The sequence below is a fragment of the Mobula hypostoma genome, unplaced genomic scaffold (assembly GCF_963921235.1).
Source record: "Mobula hypostoma unplaced genomic scaffold, sMobHyp1.1 scaffold_36, whole genome shotgun sequence".
Lineage (NCBI taxonomy): Eukaryota > Metazoa > Chordata > Chondrichthyes > Myliobatiformes > Myliobatidae > Mobula > Mobula hypostoma.
In genome coordinates, this window is record NW_026948187.1 from 3572749 (window position 1) to 3589682 (window position 16934).

Here is a 16934-nt window from a genome sequence, read left to right on the forward strand (position 1 = left end):
TTTGCCTTCTTCACCACAGACTCAGCCTTTAACTTAATCTTTCTGCAAGTTTTGCACAAGGACTCCTAAGCTCCTCTGCATCCTGATGTTTGATTTTCACCCTATTTTGATAACAGTCCGCACTGTTGTTTCTTGTACCACAGTGATGATCATTCTTTACTCCACGCTGTAATTCATCAGCCACATTTTTGCCCGTTCTTGCAATTTGTCTGAGTTCTGCTGTAATCACATTGCTTCCTTAACACTACCTACCCCTCCTGCAATGTTTGTATCGTCTGCAAACCTTTCCACAAAGCCATCAATTACATTATCCAAATCATTGAGAAACAGTTTGAAAAGTAGCTTTCCCAATACTGACCTCTGAGGAACACCACTACTCACTGGCAGCCAACCACTGCTGCCTTCTGCCTGATTTAAATGATGAAGGACATTTTCAGTGGCTTGTGCTCATATTGGCGAACGTGCTTATTTACAAAACTATCTGATATGTTTGTAGTGAATTGCTGAATTTAAATATCCCCGGCATTGAGATGGACTTGACATTTGATTTACCTCAGCTCCGAAAGGAAACAGAATATCACACATCATCGACCGAACTCCGATGTTCTCCTTGGCACACATTTGTACGTGGACCATCTATGGACATGATCTCACGAATAGTGGCCGTTCTGCATGGTTGTTGACGTACTCTCGCTTAATATTACATACAGTGTCTGCTAGCGCACATACATATTGTGGTTCATTACCACACTGCGCCAATTCATCTAATTTACAAAATGTACTTTTCAGAAGTGGGCATCACTGATAATGTTCAATTTGCTTCCCTACTCGCACTTGTAGTCTGGCACCTGCTGAGGCGCCGACGTTGCTCCGCTCAAGCAGATTAATCCCCGGTCCCACCATTGAGCCGGTAATTTTTTATATAATATTTTTTAAGATCATAACGAAAAAATAAACAACATTTTGTGTCTCCCTACCCCCAGTAGTGCGTCATGTCGGAAGTTCCTTATCGACCATAGACTTTGCAGATGAAAAGGTGTAAGACAATCTTCCACATGGCTCTTTAAATCCTGAATATCGTAGCGAATATTCTGGTCATACTAAGCTCTGCTAATAGAAAGACAATCTCACTGGAAACCTCTTCTATTTCATTGGTAATGTCGATTGCCCAGTAAAGGTGCAACTTTGCAATCTCTCTGATGAAAAGTTCCATCAGTGCAAGATGCTTTGGTACCCGCACCAAAGTAATGTGGATGCACATGCGACTCTAAACGCTTAAATATTAGCATCTTCAGTCCTGTTGGAGATGATTTATATCTGCTTGTTTGGAGTAACCTTATTGGATATAACCGTGAATCTCCACCAGCAATAACAGAATGCATCATTAGTAATGTTAGAGTAGGGTCACTACACCACTGCCGGGATGCTGCATCAATTGTTTGGTTTAAATGATGTCACATTCAGGAAGGAATCACAACCTATACGGTTAGATGAAGACTAACAGATTGAGATTAGACTTGACGCATCATGATAAATGTTGTTGAAGAATTATTATGTGAAATATAAAGGCAAGCGCAACATCAGTAATATTATAGTCAGTAGGAATCAGCAGAAGCTGTGTAACAATTGCAGTTATTGAACGGAGCAGGACCTATTCACTGAATGACTGTGATACAGCAAAAGGCTGGGGCTGGAGCGATGCTCTCGGCAGGCGAGGGGAGCGCTGACGTCACTCCCTGGGGGAGGGGTGGCACTGTTCTGTTGTGGAATGTGAGTGAAGGAGCTTCATGATCCAGCTGCACAGTCTGTCAACTGGAGACCAGGTGTCACTGGAGCGGAACATCAACCCTTGTTTGTTCATTGGCTGCAAGTAACGTCATTTATTGCACAACCCGCTTACCCGTGACGGAGAATTCGTGTTTCCTATAAATTAGCAGGGTATCGTGATCCAAGTCATACGCCGATGTGAACTGCATAACGGGAGATAATTCAAGCAATTGAAAATGTGTTGACCTCCGATCCTACAGATGAAATACGGTTGCTACCCTTTTCTAGTGGTGTTTGGTTTACCCGGTAAGTCGTATTAATACATTGTCTAACAGCTATAATGGGCCTCTGCAGGACAACGTTTTTTTTTTATGAAGTATGATCAGAAGATGCACCACAATGTATCCATTACACAAGCTGCTCAATGGGCGCTGTATCCTTACCTGTCTACATGGCCGCTGAGAAGACTTTCTTCTGGACACATGAGGGCGTCTCCTCATGTCCTATGCAAAAAGATCGGAGGGATACCGTTCCTGAAAGAGCAGTAGTGTTTCGCTCAGTAGGTAATGTATTTTTCATCGTCCCTGTCAGAGAGTAAAAGTGTACTACAACACAAAAAGCGGCCATTCGGCCCGCCTTAGCGACCTGAACCTCTGTTGTCCTCTCAACCAGCACCTGACTAACACTCGTCTACCTCCTTCCCATCTTGGGCCCTATCCAAACTTATCTTACGTGGTACAATAGATCCCGCATCCTCCACTCCGCAGGAAGCTGTTTCCATACTCGCAGCACCTTCTGAGTAAATAACTTCTTTCAGATTACCCCAGCAACATTTCAACTTCCACGCTAATCCTGAGGTCCTTCAAAATAGTTTCACACAACCTGAGTAGAAAAGGCTGGAATATATTTACACGAACGATATCCCAAATGTATACAAAGATTTTTCTGTCCCCGCAGTATCCTTGTAAATATTCTGAACTCTGTCAGTAATTTTAATATAATTCCCGTACTAAGGTGACTAGAAATGTAAACAATACAAGGAATTCTGCTTCAATTATGTATTGTACAATTTAACTCAATAACTCAACCGCAGTGCTCAAAGTCCTGATTTGTGATGGGTGATGTGCAAAAAAGCTCACCGTGTCACTCATTCACCAGTTGTTTCACTTTAAATGAATGATAGATCTGTATTTACAGTTCATTTTCTTTTGTACCGAGAAGCTCACACCCGACCATTCGGCATGCAATGGTAGCCTGGTTTGTCTTCATGAAGAGCAGCACATTACCCAGGCTTCCAGTAGCACTTGCTATTTTTTCAGCCCGTTTCCAGCTGGTGAAGATCACAATGCGAAGTGTCTTTTTGCCTTGCCTATGCTCACTCTCAGACCATCGGTGTGCACGGACTAAACAGAAACCCATCCGAACATATTTCAAAAACAAGTTGTAATATTCACTTGTCTTCCTCCTATAGTGACGTCTTATTCTGTTGTTGTTTATTTTTTCTGTTGCAGCCAATTTGTTAACAATTATTATTCTCTCCCGGGGAAAATGCGGTCTTTCCAAATGCATCTCTGCCTACATGACGATGATGGCTGTGGCAGATTTATTGGTCATTCTCATCAATGTCCTTGTCTATGAGATTTTAATATTCCGCCTGTCAAATTCATTTCTGCATTATACGGAAGTCCTTAAAGCCACGGCTTACCTGGTGGTAGTCACTCTGGATCTATCACTGTGGTACACCGTGGCCTTCACCGGTGATCGATATGTTTCCATATGCCGTCAGAAGTTTAAAACAAAATACTGCAGAGTGAACATTGCCAGAATTCTGGCGGCAGTAATACTGGCAGTAGCTTGTTTGGAGAATATACCCTTCTTGTTTGCATTTCAACCTCAACAAATAGTTGGAAATATTTCTTGGGGTATTCTCCCGAAATTGGACATCTTAAACTTTCCAACTTTTTGTCCGCGTTTAAGCAGATTCAAATCCTTTCGAAACTTGCTGTGCGTATTTGGTTTAATATTTCTATTTAATGCGATGACAGCCAGGCATGTCTTGGTGGCCAGCAAATCTCGGAGGGGCTTCCGAATCCATAAAAGTACGACTGAACGTGACACGGAAATGGAGAACAGAAAAAAGGGCATCATGTTACTGTTCTGTGTGTCGGGCAGCTTCATGCTATTTTGGCTGCCGTCGACAGTGACCAATTTTATCGCTAGTCAAACCATGTATTCTGATAACGACTATTACTCTGCCCGATTTATAGCTGCTCAAACCGGGACTCTGCTCACGAACATGAGTTCCTGTATAAACACGTGCACTTATGCAACGACCCAAACTAACTTCAGGGGAGAGTTGAAGTCGTTGATAATGTCTCCTTGGACGCTGATACGGGCATTGACCAAGACAAATGTAAGTTCATCTAAGGCTCTCTCCCCTAAGTAGAATTCATCTCCAGCTCGCACACGTCCTACAACAGGAAACATTTTGTAAAGGATCTCCGCTTTTATTTTGATAAAAAGGTAAAAAAAATCTCATTTTAAACATCGCAATGCTTGGTAACTGAAAGTGTCTCATTCGTATCTGATAAGAATTAGCTCAACGTAGAAATAAAATGTATGATTGCGTGGAATTGGCCGGATGGAATAGAGTATTGAATTAGGACAAGATTCATTTCAATGTTAAAGAAACCAAACTATTTGAGCCCAACACTGCATCTCTGTAAAGCAGCAGAGAGTTACAGTCAATGACATTCTCATTCCACATTTCCCGATCTGCCAATTTGTATCATCTGAGACAGCGAAAAAGAGGGGCAAAAACTTTACGAATACTGCACAACCGCCTCCAAACCCCGCAATATGCCAGTTTATAGAAATTAGCCCTTACAGAAGACAGAGATCAACACCTAAATATCTGAGTACCTTCTGTGAAAACTAATAAATAAGCACACGATGGATTGCTTTTCAAATTGATTTTCTTAAATCATGTACAGATGACCCACATTCACTTTTTAATTAAACCTCAATATGGTTCATATCTTAGGGAGGTAATACTATCACCAACACTCCACAGTACGCTCGAGAACCCCATCCCCACAATGCCGGGATTGCGTGAAAACAGGTATATTCAGGATATTAACACGGGAGGCGAGAAGCTGATTCTCACCTGGTCTAAAGGGTACTGAGGCAAAGCAATCTCGCATTTATCTTCCACAAGCTTCATTGCCCTTCAATCTTGTCGAACTGCCTGCCTGATTTAACACAGCTCATTGTCATGAGGATTGAACGTGACGAAGCGGGTGCCTTCCTGAATTACTCTCATTTCCCCGTGTTTAGACAACAATCCTCTCAAACTTTCAAAACATGATCTTGTCCAAATGCCAAAGAGACATTCCAATTACATTCCCTGAACTATTTTGTCTGTCATCTCGTTCCTTGTGCCCACCACACTGAAAATTGTGTTGCTCGGGAACCACTTTAAAAAGTCACGTATGCGCATAAAAATATAACCACTAGTCCTGGAATTCACTCGTTGGGAGAAATGCTGACTGTCTACACTATGCTGTCTAATCGTGGTTTATATAAATCTTTATATATTCGCCCTTCAACCTCTACCCCAGAACAAAAAAAAAATCGGACTATCCATACTTCCCTTTTACCTCAAACTCCAAGTTCCAATTACAACATTGTGAATCTTTTCTGCGCCCTTTCGAAGCTTACACATTACGTGAGCAGTTCCCACTAAAATTCACCCTTCAGTGAACTTTAACAGATCGCACTCTTTGTTCCCATACGTCGCAGGGGCAGGTGGAAACGTAGGAACTATTCTCCGTATCTGTTCGGTTGATGTCAATAATAAAATGGGCTTGTTGCTGCGGATCTGAATATTGAGAGAGAGCCGCAGAATGACCTTCCGAGACACACACTGCATCTTCGGATTAACTGCATCCTTACTCTTGCCGAATAATTAGCCCCTTATCATGGGGATTATCAGCATGTGGGTTCCGGCCCCCTCGTCATCCAGTGACATCACTGATTACAACAACAATCGCTGACGCTTGTATTAATACTGTTACTAAATGGAATCACCGTACTGACGCTCAGTCTCTCGAATCTCTCTTTCCTACGGGCTCAGACTGTCCTAAACGTCCACTGATACCATAAAGTTGTTCCGGGACAGTAGGCAAAGCAAGAAAAAAAAAGTTCTCCTTGCCGAGGATTGGACTATTTTAAATTAATATGTGTTAATTAATTTTGCTAGTGCCGGTGTTATTCGTTGTTTTGGTGCAGAAGTTAAACGGAAACATATTTTCTATAAATAAGCCGTTGCGGGTGGACCCACACCTCGTAGAGAGTTGTTTATATTCCGCCGAATGCGAATAATGCACGAGGAGCAGTGCCAGCGAGAATTGCCACGGACCACGGTAGCCGTCTTTCCCTGGGGTAAGATTGGTAGACTATTCGGCCGGTAGGCTTTTGCGAACAGCAAATGCTGGGCAGTCAGCTTGCTTTCAACCCGGCCGGTACACGATGAAAGGTACGATCGGGTGCAGGAGAGGTGGGTTTCACCTACAGTGTGGTACCGACATAGAATGATCAATCACTCCACGTGTGGAAAACGCGAGGTGTTCCACTCTGTGGACAGGGAGAAAAGCGTGATGATCATTGAGAGCTGATGCAATGACTGAAGTATGATGTTCAGGTTCACCTTGCACAGGGCACATTGTGACGTCTGGAACAGGGGGTGTCTGTGGGTCGAATCACATTTCCCGGGTTCCCTGCCCTAGCACCGGGAGAGAGAGTCGGGCACTGTCTGCGGTATCAGTACAAGATCTCTGTTGAAGCGCACATGGAACAGTGTGGAGTCAACCCTATGGTTCGAGGGCCGGTAGATCCCAGCCCTCCGTAGACAGTTGCCCAACTGTTTCAAAAATTCCCTCCTCACCACCGATCGACTTACCCCTCCTAGGCACTGGCCTCCACAGCCGTCTATGGCACTGAAATCAACAGATTCACCACCCTCTGGAGAGATAAATTATTCCTCATCGCTGCTTTGAATGAATGCTCTTTTATTTTGAGACTGTGCTCTCCCGCCCCCTGTATGCAACATCCCCTCCACATCTACTGTCTAGGATTTTTAACATTCACTCACGTTTCCATGAGACTCCTCCCCACCCCAACGCCCAACTCATTCTTCTAAACGCCAGAAAGTACAGAACAAAAGCTATCAAAAGTTCCTCATATGATAAAACTTCAACTTGCGGAATTCTCTCTGACTCTCCTCTGCGCCTCTGCAATGATAGACATCTATTCTTAAATAAAGGTAACATAAGTACTAGAAATGTTGTCTGACTAATGCCTTATGAAGCCTCAACTGTATTTTCATGCAATTCATTTCCACTTCTTCCAGCCACACAGCGCCATGTCCTTTGATCTCGCTTCCTTTCAAAATCGTCATGTGTTAATTGTAATTCCTTGTCCCCTTTTACTTCCCCGCGAGCTTCTCCTTGTGTTTAACTCTGCGCCTTATTTTTATTGTTTTCAACTGTACCCGCTGCATACTCTCAATTTGAGGCCTATCAGTTTCCTGCCACTCACAGGGGCACAGAATTAGTCTCTGCGTGAAGCTCTGGGGTCAGCACCCCAACCAACTACGAGACTTTCTCAGCAATCCTTTCTTCATCTTCCTGTGTGGGAACAGATCCGGCCCTCAATTCCTTTCCCTTATATTGTATTGAACATAACTCATTCAGGGGATTACAAAGTCCGGCCGTCCTGCATTCATGAGCCCTTCCGTACTTTTGTATTGAACAATCAAACCTTTGAGATGTTCCGGACTGTCAATAAAATCTGAGGTGCTGTGACTCACTGAACTCATATTACGAAATCTTCCTTTAATGTGTGTGTGGGGGGGGGGGGGCGGGGGGGGGGTGGGGGTGGAGTATGTTGCGGTGTCTGCAGCTTTTGAGGTCTTCCAGCCAGTTGTAGAATTTTTCAGCAATTTAACGTCACTGCTGCAATCAAGATAAACAAGATCCTCAAGACAACAAGTATCACTGTCAGTTTCCAAAAAAAAAAGGCCCCACGTCTGTGCAACTCAGCCCCGAATATCTGCCAGAAGACCATATATCCGGGTCCGTCCTAACAGGACACGCTGATATCACAGCGATAAGCAAGGGCTCGCTAAATTGGCTGGGACTAGTGGTATACCAGGAGCGCGGCTGCGTTACAGCACAAGACGGGGCGGGGTGTGTAATCGGAGACAGGGGATGCTAATTCATTGTAATGTTCACATCTTCATACACTCAGGCCCGGTCTCTATTCCCGCTGAGACCTCAAGTCCTTTATCAAGGTCGGACTGAAGACCTGCGCTCAGACCCTGAAACAGATTGAAGAGCGAAGAGGAAATAATCAGTTTTCACATGAGGGGAACACGGTTAATATTTCAACAATACTGAAATGCAGAAGTCATATATACATACAACAGTTCGGCCTTTGTATGTCAGACAAACTTGTATTGGCCCACGTGATATCACCCCAATAGTCCACATCAGAATCATATCCTTACAGGCCTCGCCTACTTATATGCCCAACTAATTGTCTTTTAGACAACGTAATTGCATCTGTTCCCTCTGCCGAAATTCAGATTTTAACATCTGTTTGGATTGGGGTGTAGAACTGTTACTGTTCTTGTAGCCTAATTTTCCTCTGTGTTCTTGTATTTTTATATATTCGACTGCATACACATAATTGTTCAGTGAATTTGTCATGATCCGGTGAGTGAAGTCTGAAATCCGGAATCCGGTTCACGGTCTGGTCCATCAATCCTTGTTCCGGCTTTTCCTATTTTTTCCCTTGTTCTGTTGGGTGCTTTAATTGAGGCACCTGATTTTCATTTCGGTCTGGCATATAAATACCTCTGCATCCCAGGGATTTATTTGCTGGGCTGTTCCCTTCCCCTTCCCTTCCCCTTCCTTGTGAAGCCTTGCTTGAAGCCCTGCCTGAAGCCTCGCCGGAAGCCTCTCCTGCGTCCTCGCCTGTAACGCCGTCAGGTTCAACCGCCAGAGCAAGACTGTGTCAAGATAAGGAACAGTCTGTCGTTGTTTGGAATTGTCCCTTTGTGTCCACGCCTTCTCCAGGTAGGTTCGGTCGTTTGCCGCTACCTTTAGATGTTCCCAAGGATGGGGTCCTGGATCTGTGTGCTGTGTACGAGTCCCCTCCCTACGTTCTGCCTCCAGGAAAGGTACCCGGCCCTGCATCCAAAAAAATGTCCCGGCCCTGCGTTCCGTGGAGGAGTCCTGGCTCCTTACCCAAGAGCCTAACCAAGCCTAGTCCAAGAGCCAAGCCAAACCTAGTCCAAGAGCCTCGTCCTGCTCAGGAGTCCCTCGTTCTACCCAAGTCACGTCCAAGTGCTTCGTCCAGTCCCAGTCCGGGCTTCGCATTCCCTGTACTATCTAGTGTCTAGTCTCTTCCTAGTCCCGAGTCCTCGCCTGGATCCGGGTTCCGAGCCAGATTCAAGACCCATGTTCCGGGTCTCTGTCCAGTCTCTTAGTTCCAAGTTCCTCGTCCGGGTCCAGCTTTCCTAGTCTATGCCCTAGCCCAGGTCCAGTGTCTTTGTCTCGTCTAGGGCCTGTGTCCATGTCCAGCATCGTTTTTTTCACTTGCTTTCTAGATAAACGTAGTCCTGTTCCTAGAACTCCAGTGTCTGTGTCTTGCTTATGGGTCCGCTACCAGCGCCACCTTGCAACAGAACAGTCCATCCAAGCATGGGCCAAGCGACCCAGACACTATTGTTTTACTCTCACCAACCTGGGTTCCCTCTTGTTGAATACCCCATTCACCCGCCCCAGTCGTCCTTAGTCCAAGAAAGCCAGTTAGGTCGCCAGGAGGCTGCTATGGGAGGCGGGTTGATACTGTCATGCACCGGTCCGTGAAGTCCGCATTCCGGTTCACAGTCCGGTCAATCGATCTTTGTTCCGGGTTTTCCTGTTATCTCCCTTCTTCTGTTCGGTGCTTTAATTGAGGCAGCTGATTCTCATTTCGGTCTGGCACATAAATATCTCTGCAAACCAGGGATTGTTTGCAGGACTGCTCCCTTCCCTTACCTTCCCTTCCTTCTAAAGCCTTGCCTGAAGCCTCACCTGCGACCTTCGCCTGAAGCCTCGCCTACAACCTTCGCCTGAAGCATTGCCTGTTCAACCGCCAGAGCAAGACCAGGGGCTTGCTGTGCCAAGATACCGAATAGTCTGTCGTTGTTTGGAAATGATTCTTTGTGTCCTCGCCTTCACTAGGTGGGTCCGGCCGTTTGCCGCTACCTTGTGTTGAGAACTGTGTCTTTGTGTCCTCGCCTCCTCTGGATAGATCCGGCCGTTTGCCACTACCCTGAGTAGAGAAATGTTTCTTCGTGTTCAGTGTTCTGTGGAGGGGAACTGACTCTGTGTGCTGCGTAAGAATCCCGGCCCTACGTCCTGCTCCCAAGAAAGGGTCCCGGCCATTCAGCCAAGAAACGGTTCAGGCCCTGCGCTCCGTGGAGGAGTTCCGGCTCTGTACCCAAGAGCCGAACCAATCAGAGTCTAAGAGCCAAGCCAAATCTGGTCCAAGAGCCTCGTCCTGCATAGGAGTCCCCCGTCTTGCCCAGGAGTCCCTCGTCCTGCCCACGTCACGTCCAAGTACATCGTCCAGTCCCAGCCCAGGCTTCGTATTCCCTGTACTCTCTAGTGTCTAGTTTGTACCTAGTCGCGAGTCCTCGGCTGGATCCCGGTTCCGAGCCCGAGTCAATACCCATATTCCGGGTCCCTGTCCAGTCTCTGTCTCGGAGTCCTAGTCCAGTCTCATAGTTCCAAGTTCCTTGTCCATGTCCCGCTTTCCTCGTCTATGTTCTAGCCCAGGCCCGGTGTCCGTGTCTCGTCCAGGGCCTGTGTCCATGTCCAGGATCGTGTCTTCCCTTGCTTTCTTGAGAAACCTAGTCCTGTTCCTAGAACTCCAATGTCTGTGTCTTGCTTTTGGGTCCGCTTCCAGCGCTCCCTTGTAACAGTATTATCCCGAAATTACATTACAGACGGTTCTCTATTTCTGTAGAAACTTCTTAGTTTTCTGTAACAGGTGTCACCATTTAAAACTTGAATCTCTCTACAATATTTCACAGTAATTCTATTTCCCTACTTTTCGTTTGCCCTGACTTCGGGAAATGTCTGTTTCTATCTATCTTATCGCTGTCCTTCATAATTTAAAGCAGTTCTGTAAATTCGCTGCTCATTCCCCTATATTCCAAGGAATAAAGGCATGGATTGGCCATCCTTTCCCTGTAACTAATACCATCTAGTACTGACAACTTCATCTTAAAACTCTTATGCACACCTTCCGGTCTAACCAAGTCTTGTGCATCATACGGAGAACAGAATTGCACATAGTACTACAAGCACAGGTCGCGTGGTGGTTAGTACAGCACCCTACAGTTCTGGCGACACAGGTTCAATTCCCGCGACTGCCTGTATGGAGTTTGTAGATTCCTGCCGTGGCAGCGTGTTACGGTTTCCTCCCACCGTCCAAAGACGTACCGGCTGGAGATTGGGCTCGTGTGAGCATGGGCGGTTTAATGGGCAGAGCAGATGGCTGCATCTCAATAAAAAGTAATGAAACAATGTCCTACTAATAAATTATTCAATGCCCTAACTGATGAAGGGCAACTTGACTGACAGAATTCACCACCCGGTGACGTCGCATTGAGCGAAATTTGCATTTATACCCCACGTCATTCTATTACATCACACCCTCTATCGCTCTACCATTCATAGCGCAAGTCCAAACCAGATTTGTTTTCCAAAATGCACCATCTCACACCTATCTGTATTGAAATCCATTCGGCCCGTCTCCACCCACTTCTCGAACTGATCAAGATCCCCGATAATTTACAATAAGTTTTCGCAATATCAACAGTACATTCCAATTATGTTTCACCTGCATAGGTATTGATCATAATCACATCATTGATATATATATATAATGAATAACGATGGTCCAAACACCGATCTCTGTGACATAGGAGCATCCGGACTATCACACCTGCTCACTTAGATTCTCTTGTCCTTTCCTTGCTGCACCACTTTTCCTCTCCATGCTGACCATCTGCCCTTTACGTATAATCCTTAAGGGGCAGGGGATGTCGACTTGAAATGTCGATCGTGTATTTGTGTATTTCCTTCTGCAGACACTGTCTTACTCGTTTTGTTCCTCCAATTTGATCTCTTCTCTCTATAACCCGTGTGTGAGCGAGAGTTCAGGATTTTATATCATATTACAGATGTAATCTCAGTACAGCCCGAAATAACTGTGTGAGGTCACTTTCACTCTTTCCCCTCTTAATATAACGCACATGTGCTCCCCCTCAGTCCCCACTCTATTGCAATACCTCGCTCACCATCTCATTCCCTTACAATTTCTGTCTCTTCTATAGAAGTGACTGACTTCATATTCCTCACACAGGGCACCAGTTCCCTATCAATAAATTTGCCTATATCACCTCGATTACTTTGGTCCATATCATCACATCATTCTCATTGAGTATGGTGGGGTGTAGTCGAGTTTATTGCCAAGTACGCATGTACGGGGAGGTAAATATGCAATGGAAATCTTGCTGTCCCTTCACCGTCCTTTTGATTCAGACAACACACAGAATATGCAGATAAGATGGTGGCGCAATCGAAGATGTTATTGACCTTTGTAAATGTATTTTAGAGATCACAACATGCTTTTGCAAATAAGAACTTGAGGTACCGCAGTGTTACCCCGTCACCGAGTTGCTGGTTGGCCGAGGAAGTGGAGGAGCTAGACGCGTATCGTCTTGCTGCCTGCGTGAGAGAGGGGTTGGAGAAGTCAGTGCCACAAGGCTCTGTGTTGTTAAACAGCACGTGATATCTTAACAGCTTTTCTTTGTATCGCAAGACCCTGTTGGACATTGTTAATGTGGAAAGCTGCAACTCCGATTCCCTGATTTATTGGCGGAGAGCAGGGGTGGCTGAGTGGCTTCGGTCATAGCAAGCCGCCGGCCCTCAAGCCACGGTATCGCTTGTTTACAGCCCTGCAGCGGAGTGCGGTCACATTCGGTACGATCCAGCAGAGGTGCTGCGCGGCTGCGTCCGAACAAATGCCGGTGCTGCCCTCTCCCCCTACCACCACCACCCCATTATTCACTGGGTAGCAGATAAGGTGTACAGTGTTCGACTACAGAATCTTGCAACAGTCATGGACTCAGGGTTTTGTGTGGCTGTATTTTACTGATACATTATAGTTCTTTATTTTCTTATGTGTTATATGTGGCTTCTGCTCTGTGTGACTGTTGTTAGCCTGGCCGCAGAGTGACACTATTCCATGTGGCTATATCCGTAAGTAGCAATATATATTTGAATGACAAAATTAAATTCGAACATAAAATAGAATATTATTGTTTTATGAATAAACTACAGGTTGCATATAACTACTTTGTTTCAAAAATACAAAAGTAATGCTGCATTTGGTCACTCAGACATATTTCAACGCAGTTTCGGAAAACCTGGGCTGCAACCACCGATGGATACACTCTCCGACACCCAGTGGGACATCCCATAGAAACACAGAGGGCCTGTTTACTCAATTTCTTTCAACCCAGCGACACAAACACACACACAAAAAGCAGGCCATTGTGTAGTTCCAGCGCGCCATGTCATTCAGTAAAATCTATCCGTTCCTCCAAGAATTGACAATGCGCTTGGACTAGCATGTTAACTATCCTGTGCTATCACTAGTGGGATCACCAGTTGATCTGCTACCTGTCTGCAGGAGTTTCGGCCCGCTTATGATGAAAACTCCCTCGAGGTGGTGGGCCAGCAGTGCTAAAGCATCACCTCCCACTGGTGAGCTGCAAAACTTGGCATCTGCCTCTATCAGAGTTGTTGGTCGCTTCCATCCAACAGGTGGTCCTGCTCTTCAGGTGTCTGAGCAACTACTGAAGGGTTTGCAAAAGATGGATACACTCTCCGACCATCTTCCCCTCTGGACGTACTTGGTCCACACCCATGGCGATCCTGTCTCTGCTGCTTCAGCTACAGCCCTGCTGGTTGGCTTGATCTCTCTTATGGTGAAGCCTGGGTCACGCAGCCACTGCTGGAAAGTGAACGTAATAGAGCCACGGCAATCTACTGCGAATGGATAGCATGAGAACTTCCACCCTCTGTCTCTGCACTCTGATCTTAATTCTGCATACTTAGTTAACTTGAGCTCATGGGCTACATCGATGTTGTCTTCCCAGGGGACTGTGAGTTCACCAATAGCCAGATCTCTACTGGTGTCAGACCGTACAATTATAACTGGATTATAAATGCAATGTGGTGAAAGATATTTGCTCCGGGAAACTTCCTTTCCCGTCCTGGTCGGCCTTGACACACCAATCATTGGATGAAGAAAGTATGCGTGATCGTGAGCCTGAACTGTACGCCCTTGACTTGGAGCCTTCTTTCACAAATGATTTGTGCAGCATGGGGCATGAGATAAGTTGTGATGCAGTACTCTCTGCTTAACTGCTTCTGTTACAACTTTGAGAACATTGTTATGTCTGCCAAGTGTACATACAGCTGGAAATATTGACCCCGCATTCACTCAAAATATGTTGAAGTGTTCCCTTCTCGCCGCAAGCAACACACCAGACTGTCTTATCTTCATGCCAGGTTCTGAGGTTGGCAGGTGTTGGGAGCAACGCTGCTCTGCATAGAAAAGAAATGCGGAGCGGTTCCATCTGCCACAGAACATTCCAAGATAGATGTCGTCGTTCAAAACTTTCCCACCAGGTCCAAGCCCCTTGTTTGGCTAGGGCAGCAGTTTTAGATAACCTCTTCTCCTCTTCTACCTCTCGTATTTCTTGCGTTACAAGCTCACGGCGCTCCTTACCTGTAGAAGATGACCACCAATTGTGGGTTGTCCATCCACCTCCCTAAAGGACTAGCTGGATAGCCCCAACCGTCTCCGTGTGCTTCAATCTAGACGACAGCGACAGTACTTGAAGGCGCTGTCCTCCAGTGTTATCTTGGTCTGAAGAGTGCGCTTTTTGTCCCTCTTGCAGACGTCTTTGAAAGGAAGATGGGGCCGCCCTTGTGCTCTCTTGCCGGAAGCCAGTTTCCCGTACAGCAGGTCTTTCGGGATCCTCCTGTCGGACATGCGGTGTACGTGGCCCAGCCAGCGGAGACGGCGTTGTTGGAGCAGGGTGAAGAGGCTGGGTATCTGGGCGCGGTGCAGGACCTCATTGTTGGTGACTCTGTCAATACACTTGATGTCCAGGATGCGTCTCAGGCTGCGAAGGTGGAAGGCGTTGAGACGCCGCTCTTGTCTGTAGTAGAGGCTCCACATCTCGCTCCCGTAAAGCGGTGTGCTGAGGACACAGGTCCTGTAGTCTGCAACTTTGGTGTGCGTCGTCATCTTTCTGTTCTCCCAGCCTCCTTTGTCAGCCTGGCGAATGTTGTGGCTGCTCGTCCGATCCGTCCGTTGATCTCGGGGTCTAGGGAGAGGCTGCCCGTGATGGTGAAGCCAAGCTATGTAAACTCGTGAACTATCTACAGTTCGTAGTTGTCGATGTTTATGGCAGGGGGTGCTCAATGCCTTGGCCCAACGCATTGGTTTTCTTCAGGCTGATGGTCAAGCTGAAGTCCTGCCAGGCTCTTGAGAAGCTGTCCGTGAGGTGTTGCAGTTGCTCTTCAGAGTGTGTTGCCAGTACCGTGTCGTTCGCTAAACAACATATCCCTGATGAGTACTTCGCGAACCTTAATTTTTGCCCTCAGCCGGGACAGACTGAACAGCCTCCCGTCCGATCTGGTGTGGAGGGAGACACCATCAGCTGATGTTCCAAAGTCGTGCTTCAGCGTGACTACGAAGAAGATGCCGAACAGGGTGGGGGCAAGCACACAGCCCTGCTTCACACCACTGCGGATATGGAATACTTCTGAAGAAGAGCCGTCGAACTGAACGACGCCCTTCATGTCTGTGTGGAATGACTGAACTATCCTGAGGAGCCTCAGGGGACAACCAATCCTGGCGAGGATTTTGAGCAGGCCATCTCTGCTCAGAAGGTCGAAGGTTTCTTAAGGTCAATGAAAGCGACGCAGAGTGGCTGTGTTTGCTCTCTGCATTTCTCTTGTAGCTGTCAAAAGGAGAAGATCATGTCGATTGTGGAGCGTTCTGACCTGAAACCGCACTGAGACTCAGGATATACCCTTTCGGCTATTTTCTGCGGTCTGTTCAGGACCACGCGGGCGAAGACCTTCCCAATGATGCTCAACAAGGAGATTCCCCTTTAGTTGTTACAGTCGCTCCTGTCCCCTTTGTTCTTATATATGGTGACAATGTTGCAGTCTCTCATGTCTTGCGGCACTGCTCCTTCTGTCCAGCACTGGCACAGTAGTTCGTGCAGGTGGTTTAGCAGGACGCCCTTTGCGCACTTTATGGCCTATGGTGGAATGCCATCCAATCCTGGTGCCTTCCCAGTGGGCAGGCTGTCGATGGCTTTATTCAGCCCTTCGGCAGTCGGCAATGCATCCAGTTCCTCCATGACAGGCAGGCATTCCACGGCGTCTAGCGCGCTGTCCGAAATGCTGTTTTCTCTGGAGAAGAGTTCAGAGTAATACTCCACCCATCTCTCCATCTGCTTGCCTTTGTCATTGATGGTCTCGCCTGTTATGGTTTTCAATGGTGCTGTCTTGCTCTGGGTTGGCCCGATGCCTTTCTTGATCCCCTCGTACACTCCACGGGTGTTGCCTGTATCGTATGATGACTGAATGCATTCGCATAGTTGTAGTCAGTAGTCATTTGCAAAGCGTCTGACTGTTTCAGGGACTTGCTTTTAGCTGTCCTTAGCGCTTGCAGTATTGCCTGGGTGGGGTGGCGTTTGTGCTGGAGTAGTGCAACACACTTTTCTTCGATGACAGTGATGAATTACTTCAGCTTGCTTCAAACCAGTCCTGTGTCTTGCCCCGTTTCTTCCCCTAAGGCCTTGAGTGAAGTGTTGTGGATAATGTCCTTGAGAGAGTCGCATCTCTGCTGAGCATCTGCTTCTGGTGGGTCTGCAAGGAGAGCATCCTCCAGTGACTTGATGAACTCTGCAGCTTTGTCCGGGTGTTGTGTTTTACTGGCATCGATGCGCTGCTTGC

At 46.6% G+C, this 16934-nt stretch overlaps 1 protein-coding gene across 1 annotated transcript in view; it reads right to left on the reverse strand.

Annotated features, from left to right (window-relative positions):
* LOC134341549 (zinc finger protein 239-like) overlaps nucleotides 1–2251 on the reverse strand; it is a 5155-nt gene extending 2904 nt beyond the window's left edge. The window contains exon 1 of the mRNA XM_063039415.1: nucleotides 2211–2251. Coding sequence (XP_062895485.1) covers nucleotides 2211–2251 — 41 coding nt within the window. The remainder of the gene's footprint in view (nucleotides 1–2210) is intronic.
* Between the last annotated feature and the right edge of the window lie 14683 nt (nucleotides 2252–16934).